The sequence below is a fragment of the Camponotus vicinus genome, unplaced genomic scaffold (assembly GCF_025532165.1).
Source record: "Camponotus vicinus isolate PSW18456_S1 unplaced genomic scaffold, iyCamVici1.0 SCAF_2, whole genome shotgun sequence".
Classification (NCBI taxonomy): domain Eukaryota; kingdom Metazoa; phylum Arthropoda; class Insecta; order Hymenoptera; family Formicidae; genus Camponotus; species Camponotus vicinus.
In genome coordinates this window covers 24,287,600-24,301,043 of record NW_028141956.1, presented here as the reverse complement: position 1 = coordinate 24,301,043, position 13,444 = coordinate 24,287,600, and the positions used below count along the sequence as shown (strand labels likewise).

The 13,444-nt window shown below is 33.7% G+C and overlaps 1 protein-coding gene across 7 annotated transcripts in view; it reads right to left on the bottom strand.

Annotated features, from left to right (window-relative positions):
• LOC145966008 (uncharacterized) overlaps positions 1 to 13,444 on the bottom strand; it is a 60,499-nt gene that overhangs the window by 10,029 nt on the left and 37,026 nt on the right. For all 7 annotated transcript variants that reach the window (XM_083089670.1, XM_083089669.1, XM_083089674.1 and 4 more), the window contains 4 exons: positions 12,858 to 13,150; positions 6,199 to 6,336; positions 1,012 to 1,079; positions 462 to 751 (listed from right to left, as the gene is read on the bottom strand). In XM_083089670.1, the coding sequence (XP_082945796.1) occupies positions 462 to 751; positions 1,012 to 1,079; positions 6,199 to 6,336; positions 12,858 to 13,150 (789 nt within the window). The remainder of the gene's footprint in view (positions 1 to 461; positions 752 to 1,011; positions 1,080 to 6,198; positions 6,337 to 12,857; positions 13,151 to 13,444) is intronic.

Sequence of the window (13,444 nt, the reverse complement as noted above, 5' to 3'; positions counted from 1 at the left end):
AAATTAAAAATGAGTTGCAAATTTCAATCATAATTTTTAAATTATATCTTTAAACAATAATATCCAATGTAATATTACATAGGAATTTTTGTATAATATGTAATAAGTTAATTGCCATTTAATAAACAAAGCAATCAATGAATAATAATATTTCTCTCGCAACAACTTATGTGATCTTATATGATCTCTCTAATTGCATTTTTTATGAATAAAAAATTAGTGTGCTTCAAGGAACTGCAGAAAGAACCGTTATTATGCACACACGCTATGCACTTGCTCGCTGCTTTGCATTTAGAAAACTCGCGATTCCGTCATTTAACGTTCCGCTCAGCAAGGCTCTTTCCTCAGATTAATTCATCAACATTAATGAGCTTTAATTAACGAGGATCTTGCGGTAAGCATCGCGCCTTAACACGCCTAATTACTTAACGCGGCATCTTACTCGGCCGTGTTCGACTTACCGTAAGCATTTTTCGAATATTGCTGCACGTTAACCGACGATTCCTGCGCGCGAGGCTTTCCGTAGATTCCCTCCTTCTTCCTGGCCTCGTCCTCGTCGATGCTCCTGCTCGACTTTCGCAGCTCTTCCGTGACGTTGTTCAGACTGGCTTCCGGTTCCGGCTCGACGTCCTTACGACTCGGTCCGAAACGGCTCGAGATCATGTCCTTAATGGTGTGATAGGTCCTGGACAGCGACTTTGTCTTCTCCTCGTCAATCTTCGTTGTCCTTGGTACCGCTCCTGATGTTGATCTGACAGGAGGTTTAATTACAATCGAAAGTTCCATTTCTCGAGGGCTTCACGCGACACAGATAATAATAATAATATAATAATAATAATAATATTGATCATTCATTTAAATTGCGCTCAGAAAATGATATATCTTATTTTATTTAGCATCAATTATATCAGCAATAAGTGACATTGATAGAACATCAGCATCTGAGATATAAATTTTCTCAGAAAAGGATTTAAATAATTCATGCAAGCGTGAAATGAACGGGATAATTACGAGTAGGTGTCCGGCGATTGATAGCTTCTCGCTTGACCGTCCTGTCTCACTTCCTGCATTTGAGTTCCCTGCAAAAAATGAGCACACGTCGTTAATGATCGGCACACGGTCGGTATTAATAAAATATTCTGTATATCGCGTAAAACATGAAGCGTGCGCAACGTCTAATATAAATCCGTTAACTTTGCAAACTGCGGTTTCATTAGACGCGTCTAATTAAGTCGTCTAAACGAGGAAAGCGTAATTGTGCATCGGCAGCGACAACAAGAATGTTACAGCGTAGCATTTCGCGAAGTAGCGCTTACCAAGCTTATCGAGAAAACTTCGTTTCCGATTAGAAACGATCTAAACGGCAAGGAGATGAAATCCAATTAAAGTTAAATAAGTTGCCCGTTCGTTGTTAACGGACTGATACATTAATTAAATTATTCGCCACCCGTGAGCGTACATTAATTTGCCGACACGCGTACGTTCATATAATTACGAACTTTGTTCTATACGCATTAGCGTTAGATTAAGGTTGTTTACGCATCAGAAAGTAGCTGGATACACGGATAAAATTTTTGGACAAATTATTGCGCGAGCATAAACCATTTTATCCAAAAGACAGATGCCATAAATATAATATTAAGATGTAAAATATGAAATATTAATTTGAAAGCAAATGCTACAAGTCATAATTAAACGTTTATTTTATAGCAACTTTTAACTACAGTTCAAAAATGACTCTCTCTAGTAATTCCGCGCATGATTCTTGAGAGGTGATTTGACAAACAATTCATGGCTTCGAAGTGACGTGCATTTATGACACGAGTAATCCAAAATCTCAAAGTCGTCTAACTTTCAACGAGTGGAACTCATCGAAAGTTTGTCCCCAAAACGTATCTTCGTGTCGAGAATCGTTTAATAAAACCGGAGAGACTTCAGAAATAAACCCTCGCGATTTTAATGTTCATAATTCTGGTCCAACTGACGGGAAATTATACGAAGTCAAACCTCCGCAGATACGTAATTTCACGGACAAACAAGAATTTAACCGCTACGTTATGCACGCAGAAGAGATTTGTATGTGTTCAAACGGAATCGTGGAACGATTTGCGAAATCTATTTTTTCTCAAAGAGAACGTCGAACGGATAATACTTCAGTAAACCGCACGCTTTTATGGCGAGAGGAGAATTAAGGGCTGAGCGTTCTGCGAAAATATACCATTGATTGAAGTAAAGACGAGTGAAAATAGAATGAATATATTTTCACTTAATTATTACGACCATTTTATTCACAAAATCTATTTGAACTATTTTGTAAAAAAAAGAGAAGTAGAAAAAAAGTCTCTAGGAGGTATATTTATTTAGTAAGCAAAGGATATAAATTATAAAGAAAAATAATGCAATCTTTGTTGCAAGAAAATAGATAATTTTTAACACAAGCTCGAGAAAGTGAAATAGACGTAAAATTAAAGTATTATACATTTAGCTTAAATTTCTCAAAATATAACATGACATTAATTATAAGAGAAAGGAGAAAGATTTATGATAAAACTGAGAAATTAATTTTATAATCAATTATTGTATATAAAAATATTATAAATATTTTCTAAAATAACATCATTGGATTAATACATGATACACATTTCTGGCGTGCAAAATTATAGAGACTTTATGACACGTTTATGGGAAATAATTCAGTTCGGTTCGTCGAATACAATATGTTACCGACCTAACAAACTCGAACGCGAAGAAGAGAATTGCCATCCAGACGGTTAACAGCCGAAGCTTCAACGGGGAATTTCAAAGTTAACGCAACTGAATCCTACGGTTCTCGGGAAGAGATGCGCCTGGAATAACAACGGCTCGTGTATGGGGCCCCGCGGACACGCATCTCGCATACGGGAAAGCCTCTCTGACTTATGGCCACGCTGATACCGGGACGAGTAGTACGAGAAACAAAAACTGAGTTTCGTACCCGGGGGCGCTACGCTTGGAAAAATCATGGAATCGCCCGATTCGAGAGAAAATGCTTCTACATCCAAACTTAAAAAAATAAAAAAAAATAAACGACCAAACGATCAAACGTTAATTAATATTAATATAATAAATATGTTTTAATATCTGATATAATAATGTGAGCTTGTATTAATATATCATATGAGAATGAAAACGGTTTTATAGTCAAAACTGAGAAATATGGATTGTCTATTATCTCTCTCTTTGTCCTTTATATATTGTTACAAAAGATAGTATCTTTAGAAACTTAAACTCTCTCTTTGCATCTTTTGAAACATTATATAAGACACATTCATAGAAATGTAACTCGAAAGAATTTTTTGAAAGTTAAGGTAAAATGTGGAAGATAAAATATAAAAACTGTATAATATATATTTTGCATTTTTCACGCGCCCTCCTCAAACTCTTCAATTCGTCGCATTTTCACACGTCGGAGAAACTTCCACAGCAAACCTGTAGTTTCGAGGCAGACAGCCATATATGATGTTAAAAAGAGAAAATAATGCTGAAAGCTACAGCATTGGCTTTCACGAAAGTAGGAAAAAATTTGCTTATGGAGTGCTCGAAGTTAGCAAGGCATCCAGAGACTCTGAGAGCGTTGGAAATGGGTTTACGAGCTGCGTAAAACCGTCTCTTCTTCTATGCCAACGCTATAATCACGTGCGGCGTTGATTAAGTGTCGTTTCGCACGATGATATGTATTATGTAAAGTAGCTTCAAATAATTCGAAAGGCAACGAAAGTTGGCTATTCTGCACGTCCGAGCGTATCGAGCTCATAGGCCATGTACGAAATAGCGAAAAGATTTCTTCTACACATTTGCACGATATTTGTACCGTAAATTACGGGGCAATCCGGAAACTCCTTTCCCGCCTTCAACAAGTATGACAGCAATATTCGCCATAATAATACTGTAAGAACGAAAACGATGACTTACGATAAATTACAGACATTACTCGACATATGGCAGATCTTGATATTTTCATTAATATATAATTTAGCAACATTATGAAAACTAGGATTTCAGGAACCCTGATAACTATTGTAGAACGTTTTTTATTATAATGATGTCAAAATGTATGGGAAATAATGGGATAAAAATTGTATGAGAAACTTTAAAAATTCTTTTTAAGAATAAGTAACATTTTTTTATTCGTATAAAAATCTTATCTTTTCAAGAATTATATTTTAAAAATATGTCACATATTATTACGCAAAATGTGATGCATGCAAATATTTGATAAAATAATCTTCTTTTTACCCAGATCCCAAGATCCCAGATCTAATAAGAAGTTCATATATTTGGAAATTATATAACAATATTTTCACGTTTTCAGCAGAATTGGATTTTTCTTTCGCATCGAACTGTGCAAGAATTATGTGTGTAAGTAACATTTTTTAATCACATAATAATACTTGCATCTTGTCTTTCAGGAATTATATTTCAAAAAATATGTCACATATATTATTTCAGTATTATACAAAATGCAACGCATGCATAAAATGTTTGAATAATCTTCTTTTTACCCAGATCTAATAAGAAGTTCATGTATTTTCATGAACATCCAAGGAATTTACCTTTAAATATTTATGGGATATCTCTTTTGCGTGTAAAACACAAATATTAAAGATTTTAACTTTTTCAAAAATTTCAATTTGTTAAAATATTAATCAATTCTGATGCAATCATTATTTTTATATTAGAGATCACGTTGATATATATGTAAATTATCTTAATAAAAAAATTTCTAAAATATCTCTTGCGAAAAAAGAGAGAGAGACGCAAAAAAGTGAAATCGCTGTAACGCAAAATTTGCTGTCATGCAAGCATATACACCCACACATATGTAGGGATGTATAAAACTTCAGAACAAGAAAACAAGAGATTTTTTTCACACTGAGAAGAGCTCAGGGAAATTTTGCAACAAAGACGACTAATCAATTACGTGGTGAGCGCAAACAATATCGAGCGAGGGTATATTTATTGCATACACACGTAATAACGCAAGCTATATCGTAGTTTCACAACTAATCGCCTGGAGCATTTCGTAAACGATTGCATTGATCGCAGGATCAATGGAATGGCCAATGGGCTATGCAAGGACAGGCAACTGCACACTTCATCCTACGCGCAATTTCGTAAACACGATATAGGCTGATTCGTAGTGTACTTAGAGTATATTAACAGTTAAGATCTTGCTTTTGTGACGCATGCAAATACGTCAATATCGTATATAGCGATTGCACGCATACAACCTCTCCTATTTCTCATAATACGTCGTCAAAGCGATTTTAATTTAGAGAGTGCACGATGTAATACCCAACAATATAATCAACAGACAAATTGTTCCTAATTAATAACGGTCTTTAACTTGAAAATATTTTAATTAAAAATATGGCTCTCTTCTTAATTAAACGAATTAACTTGTTATCACATTGTGTACAATATATTTCGCTGATACTAAAAAGAGTATTATTTGCAAATAATAAAATAAATTACAAAAATACCGAAACATTAAAAGCTAAAAGAATTAAGAAATTATGACGTAAAAATATGAAAGAGGAGACAGAACATCGGGAAAAGTGGTCATAGGAATCAATCATCTATATCAATCATTCAAAAATTGAATAAAAGAGCATATGTATTACCTTTCGATCGAGCATCAATTTCCACACCCATCTTTTCAGGTATCAATACTCGGAAAAAAGAATGCGTTACCAACGCCCATTGATAGCGGGATACGTGGGTGGCACGTGTAAATAATGCAGCGTACACATGACGCTTGATTAATCGCGGGATTTCGTAACAATCGTCCTATGACAATGGAGCAATTGTCAAAGTGGGACGGAAAATCCGTCATTCTGGCTACCGACGGAAGTGTAACAGGGAATAAATGATACGGGATTCAGTATTGATGAAATGTACGTACATACTCTTTGATCACGCGACGTCTATTAATCCTTTGGATTTTTTAAATCTTGATTATTTTATACTATCGAAAGATATTCGTTGCTTATACATTAAAGAACGGGTATAGATATTATGTAAGAGAGAAGGGAATTTTCGCAATTTTCTTTATGTTAACATTGTCTAGAAAAAAAATGCGAGGTTGATGTGATTTATTCATCTCTTTTTCCTTTCCCTTCTTATAAATTTATCGAGGAAGATCAGACAGAGACTCACCTCTTGAACCCAAGCCTGTTGCTTAATCGGCGCATCCGGCGCGATGGCGACTCTTCCAGCGGTCCTCTGTTTGTATTCGTGAAGGATAGGGATCTTGGAATTTTTGTCTCCCGATGACAGGACCAATTCACGTTCTATCTACGATCAGAGAGGAACAATGGCTATTATTTATTTAAAATAATCTCTTTTTTTCTCGATTATATTATTTAAGAGTCACTTGAAACATTTCTTATAAATATTTATTTATTCAGTGAGGCTCATCAAATAGTCAATTAAAATAATTAACACAAATTATATATTGTAATTTATATATTAATATATTATACGCATTAATTGTTCCACAAATTTTTTGTACGTTAATTTACGTTTTTTAATTTATGATGCTTTTTAATTTTTAATTTATATGTTAAATATTTTTTAATTTATAATGCTTTTTAATTTTTTAATGCTTTAATTTATTTTTTCAAGTAAAATTATTTCTTTATTTAAGAGGGAGAATTTAGTCTAATATTGAGACAAATTATTATATCATTATTAATTAATACACCATATTGTTTATCTTTATTATTTATACATTATTATTCATGCGCAATTCTTAATTCTTCTTTAATTCTCTAATTCTTTCTAATTTTCTATTCTGCAATTTTTGAAAATCATTTTTACGGGAATAATCGACGCATTATGGAGCAAATTAATCTACAAATAAACTTCCTTTCTTAGCTTGTGCGCGCAACAAAGCGTGCTCGTTGAAAGCACCTAGGTAAACAGAGCAAAAACAAACGGATGATGTATGTATAGTAGCCCACAGAAAGAGAGAGAGAGAGAGAGGCAGAGACAGAGACAGAGAGAGAGAGAGAGAGAGAGAGAGAGAGACGGTCATCTCGCCGAGAGATTTTCCGTGAGGCTTTTCCCGGCTACACGTCCAAGCCAGGTGAGGCATCCATGTCGATGCGAGTTCGCACGCACGGCACGATGATACGCAAAGTGCGTGCACAGAACCGGGCTCGCCTCGGCAACGGCCGACGTGCGTTCGTTGCGTGCGCGTAATAACACGCCGCATGGAGTAGGTGTCACTGAACTAAACTGGCTGCAACATCGGCCGCAACTCCTAAGCATCGCGCTCGGAAGAAGAAAGCAACCGTGATGAAACGAGCTACCGTCGCGGAAAATGAATGCACGTAGGTATAAGCAGACAGGCACAAGCAACATAATCACGTTTGCGGATATAACTATACTCGGAGCTACATGGAGTTCGTACGGGGATGACTTCCTCGAGACTCGATTCCTCACCAGTTGAATCGGTATCGCATCTTAGTGCGCGAAAAAAATTCTTTTTACCATCAATCTTGCGCCAGAAATAAATCTACGCGTGGTATTTTGACTTTAATGATTTTCAAAATTTTTTGGATGTTTGATCAGATCGGTAGAAAATTAGAAAATAATCACGGAACTTCACACATCCTGAATATTAATATTTATTTACTTCTCTCGAACGCCACTGCCAATATTTATATTTCTGGCGTATTTATTTTTAATAATTTTATTGAATTTTTCCTTGTGCATCAGGTTATGAGTTCTCTACATATGTAATAGAATTTATTCTTGATCGGTGCTTGATAGCAAAAGCAACACGCCGCGAGTTAACTTTAGCCACCACTAACTTGGCGGCGAAAGCAAGCCGTAAGCGGACTTATATGTATGAAAAATTAAAATAATGTATAATATAATTTACTGCTAAATATAATTTCCTACTTTGTTTACATAATATAAAAAACAAAAAAGCGATAATATTTAATGTTAATTATTCAGTGGAAATATAAATTAAAGAGAGAAAGAGGGAGATTTTTTTATCGGAAAACTTGGAAATATATAACACAATGTGTAATTTTCCTCATGACAAACGCACACTGCTTTCTTTGCTTGCTTCTTTTGCTGCAAATAATCAAATTATTGCGAGAAAGACCTGATATTTATATCGGTGGAGTGGCTACGCGCAGACAAAATGTAATGCAGCGACACAAACGCGCACACATGCATGGCGATATATTGCGTCATAAAGCTGAATTATAAAAAAGTTTAGCGAGATAAAGAGGAAGAAAGAGAGAGAGAGAGAAAGAAAGAATGTTTTGCGGAAGAAATAAAGCGTGCTAGTAACGGAATGACGTCACGAGAACGCGTATTACGCGGTGCAATGGGGCGTAAGCTCGCGAATAAAAATACCGATCGATTCATCCCCTTCCGGGAATAATAGGATGCGATAGAAACAGCCCCGAACAGACTGTCCATGCATCGCTGATATTGGATTCTCTCCTAACAGCTGTTATGTCTCGTATTTAGGGGACATTGATAGAAGATAGTCTCTTAAGCACGAGGACGATTCCTTTAATAGCAATAATGTCGAATGCAGGGAAATAATTTATTGCGACACGCATCAATTTTAAAGGAAGGGAGGATATTTTTCTTTTTTTTATTCAAATAAAACTGATATCTTTAAGAATTAAAATATCGATTTTTCGAAATAATTTTCAAATTATAATTAAAAAAGACATAAAAAAAATGTTCCCATAATATTATATATAATGATAAATAATAATATTAAATATAAATTCCCATAATATTATATATAATGATAATAATATTATATATAATAAAAAAATTCCTTTTTAATCAGGATAATTTCATCCTTTCACTTTAATACAAATTTCGATGGATAGAGATAGATTATATCGAAATTTTATCTAAGCTCATCTACCTCAGTTACAGAGAAGCGCGCGCGTATATAATAATTATTTCATTCCATCGATTCATTAGATAGTATTCTTCGCGTTTCAATTGAATTCTCGTTAAAAAGCAAGAAGCAATGTAGTCCAAATGTAAAATGAGGGGTTGTAATCACTCTTTCGCTGTCAAAGGAGGATTAATCCGCGGAGAGTCCAGCCTTTCGTGCCACGCGATAATTAAAACGCTATATGACGATCGATCGCGCATGACAACGTTCAAGAGAAAAGGGTTAATTAACGTTGATTCGCGGTCGGACATTCGTTTCTGAGCAATCAGCGTGATGGGCCGTGTCGCTTTAATAATTTTGCTCTCCGATCGAGAGCGAGCGTGTCACCCAGCTATATGCGTACAGCATGCATGCGTACGATGTGTGACGTCACACGACCACCGGCCGCGTGAAAAATTGGCGATAAAAGGTATGAGCTGAACGCGTCAAGGACCGAAGGCCAAGACGTTGATTGTCCCGATTTATTATTCTCACCTGCGGAGAAATACGGTGTGTGTATCTAAACGACTATCGCGGAGCGCGAAGGCCCCCTTCCCGACTTCCGGCCAACGGTACGCGCGTATGATGCCCCCTTTGTCTTGGTGAAGAACCTCTGAGAATCTTCCCAAGAGCGTAACCAGCGTACAACGAACTGTTACCGAAGATTTCTCCGAGGACTAATTCCTAACGTCGAACACGGAAGATCAACCAGCACCGTTCGCTTATCTGCGCGATTGCGTCATGATGCTCTGCTAATTAAGTACAATTGGCTAATGTCGGACGACGAAAATCGAGAGATAAACCGCTGTAATGAGTCGATGTGCGATTGTCTCGATATATAAACAATGGAGAAAACCAGAAATTAAAAATAAATTAAAGCGTTAATAAAGGGAATAGCATGATGATCGAAATGAATCAAGAGCTTATGAGAGCTCAAATGTTTCAAGAGTAATAATAATATTAATCTCGGAACATAATCTGGAATAATTTGAGCAATTAGCTCTATACTCGTTTCGCCAATCCTCATCATGTCATTCCTTTCCCATTGACAATTGTAATTGTAATTTTTAATTAACATGATAAATTAAATAAAAAGTAATATTATAATAATATAAGTAATATTATAATAATATAATTAATATTATAATAATATTATTATTAATATAATATATTAAATTATAATAATGTAATTAATGTAATTAAATTGCAATAATTTATTTTATTGTTAGATTTTAAGCGCTATCAATTAATATCCATTATTTATAAAGAAATTGAATATAATTTTCTCTTTTTAAATCAATGAAAAGCGTAAATATTCGTCTGAATATAAATTTACATCACAGTTGCAGAAAATCCATTACAATTCTTAATGATTTATGTCAGCCAAACTTTCGCAGCGATTTATCAGCATTTTCCGCGATTTTCTCATAACGACGCTATAATTGACTCGACTGTGTCCAAGAAACTTAGTATAATTCTAGAAAATGTAGTCTTTTATACCGAATAAAGCATTATGCTTTGAACTATTTACTCGTTCTTTTACTTAACTTAAATAAAAAGACGTATCGAAACACAAATGTGGAATTTCCTTTTTCAGAGAGTTGCAAATACTCACGTCATGTCATTGATTCATTAAAACCGAGTCTCGATAATTGCGTGAAATCGTCAACGAAAAATCACTTTCTCCCTCTTTCTTTCTCTACTGAAGTTTTCATAATTAATGAGTGTCCGAGTAAAAGTGCACGCAACTATAAATAACATTCGAAGAAAAGAAAGTCTAATTCTTGCTGTTGCAAGCGTACATTAAGTGTCGCAGAATCTGCAACTTTCATTGTAATAAGTAATTTATTAAGAGATTTAAAAAAACCTTTTTTTAAAGAAAAGTTCGAAAAAATATTATGTTACAATATCTTTTAATTTTTAATATATAAAATATCCTGTGTGTGTGATATATTATGATTATACAATAATAAAAATTTAAATTTTAGAAAATAAAATTCTTCTATTTAAATAAAATTCAATATTTCAATCACAACTGATTTAATTATCTTGCGATGATTATTTAACATTTTATCTCATTGCTGTCACTTTATAATTAATATTTTTTATTATACTAAGAATTTGAAATGATAAGTTAATTCTAAATTCGTTCTAAAATTAATTCTAAATTAATTCTAAATTTAATTCTAAATTAATTCCAAAATTAATTTTAAATTAATTTTAAATTAACTAAAGAAGGTGCTCTTCGATTTTCTAAATCTAAATCTTTTTTGTTCAACACATACATTTTTGTACAGCAACTGCGAACACGTGTACCGTGGAATTAATGCGTTCGGTGGCTTGTTAATTAGTTGATTTATGAGCGAACACGAAACAACATAATTCAAGTCTTACAAAATCAGCGATTGCTTTAAAAAACAAAAGATGAAATATATATTGATTTTTTACATTGTTTTTATCACTTTTTATTACTATAATAAAAGTATATATTATAATACATTATAAAATACTTTAAATATATAATATATTTTTAGTATATCATAAAATATTATTTCAGAAAAATATTTATATTTTAAATGATATCTTATATAATATTTTTGAGAAGATTTTATCTTTTCAATCCACGGCTAAGTATTTTTACGCAGTTTTATCAGCTTTTTCTGACAAAAATTCAGCAAGATGCAAAAAATTGTGGCGAGTAGAAGGAAAGGTTATTAAAATGCAGATACGATAAGGAACTTAAAAAGAACATTTTTCAAAAATGGAAATTTGCTCGGGACGAGAAGAGATTTAGAGCCATCGCTGGCTGCATTATGCGCTACGGCGCGTCATTATTTTTTTTCTGTCTCATTGTTCCTGGTACATACGGGATGACATGAAGCGAACAAGGTGTTGCGCGCTCTCGTACTCGGATAATTACTGACCTGTTCGTCCAGTAAAGGTGCGCTGTAGTAAGTTCTTGCTTGGAAAGCTTAGCAAAGAATCTTCTACGGACAAACTAGTGATTCTAACGAGTGTGATTTTAATACGAATCTTGATGCTACATATATATATCGTATGCTTTTTGTAAATTCAACCTTCTTATAAAAATCCTAGACTTTTTATGAAACAATTTAAAAAGAAATTAATCTAAAAAAATTTTAAGTCGTTTTATAAAAAATCTGACTCTATAAAAAGTCCGTAATATATAGATATAATTCACAAAGTCTTCATGATTATTTAAAGAAAATTATAACGCAATAGTGCCAATGTAAGCATTCATAATTCATAATTCGCAAAATTGAACTGATCAAATTATTACAGCTTCAATCGATAACTTCTAACATCATTATTAAGAGCTTTATTGCTTTTATATGTTATTTATTCAACTTCATCATTAATTCTTAAATCGTAGGGTTATCTCGTTAAAAGAAGAAAATGACGTATAGAAGATAACCAACACTCTATATTATTACATCGTAAATTTATCGAAGTAAAAAAAGATACTGATAATACCAATAAATGACATTATATAACCTTTAATGTCTATAATAATCTTGATTAGATGTTTTATGTGTCCAGTTACATTTTATTTATGTCGAAAATACATAGTTATTTTTTTCATATCATTTTCATATTAAATACATTGAAATGCTATATCTGTCATGCATTTATAAAAAATAGAGAACAAAGTTTAATTAAAATATATAAATATAATATACATTTCTATCGAATGTATTTTACTTTAATCATTATCAAAAGAACTGGACAAAATATAATTAACATTATAAATCATGAAGAAAATCTGATAACTTTTTATAGAGTCAGAGTTCTTTGGAAGGGCATCCTAACGAGAAGAAGTAATTGATAAAATTTATGTCATCCCGCTGTTTATTATCATTATCACACTTACCGGAAACTTGCTACTGTGAGTCTGCAAACTGGCCGCCTGTTGAGTCTGACCCGAACTCTGCTCCTCCCCGTACAAAGGTGGCATTCTGTATTCCGGCGCGAAGGGCTGCCCGGCCGCGCGAACCTGCCCGTTCTCCACAACGCTGGTCCTTTCCGGACCGGAAGTCGTTCGCAACGACGAACGCTCGACTACCGTCTGTTCCCGTTGCTCGTCCTGCTGACCGTCCTGATTGTTCTTTTGATTGTTCGACACCGGCTTCGGCGGTGGCACTGGCTTGTAAGGTCCCTCTTCATCTGTAACAAAAAATGCACGATTTAAGAACATTTATTAATTTATTCCAAAATTTTATATTTAACTCTTTAATAAAGTTTTTTTATAGAGTAATAATTATAGTTTATTCTTTTTAAATGTACATTGTTTTCGTTACATCATTTTTGAATACGAAATGAAATTGGTAAATTGGTGAAATAAATTTTCATATATTCAACACCACAGCTTGACGTGAATGTATTAAACAATTTATTCAAAGGAAATACTTAGGAAATTGCTATGTATTATACATGAGTGCACTGAAAACTACGTCAAGA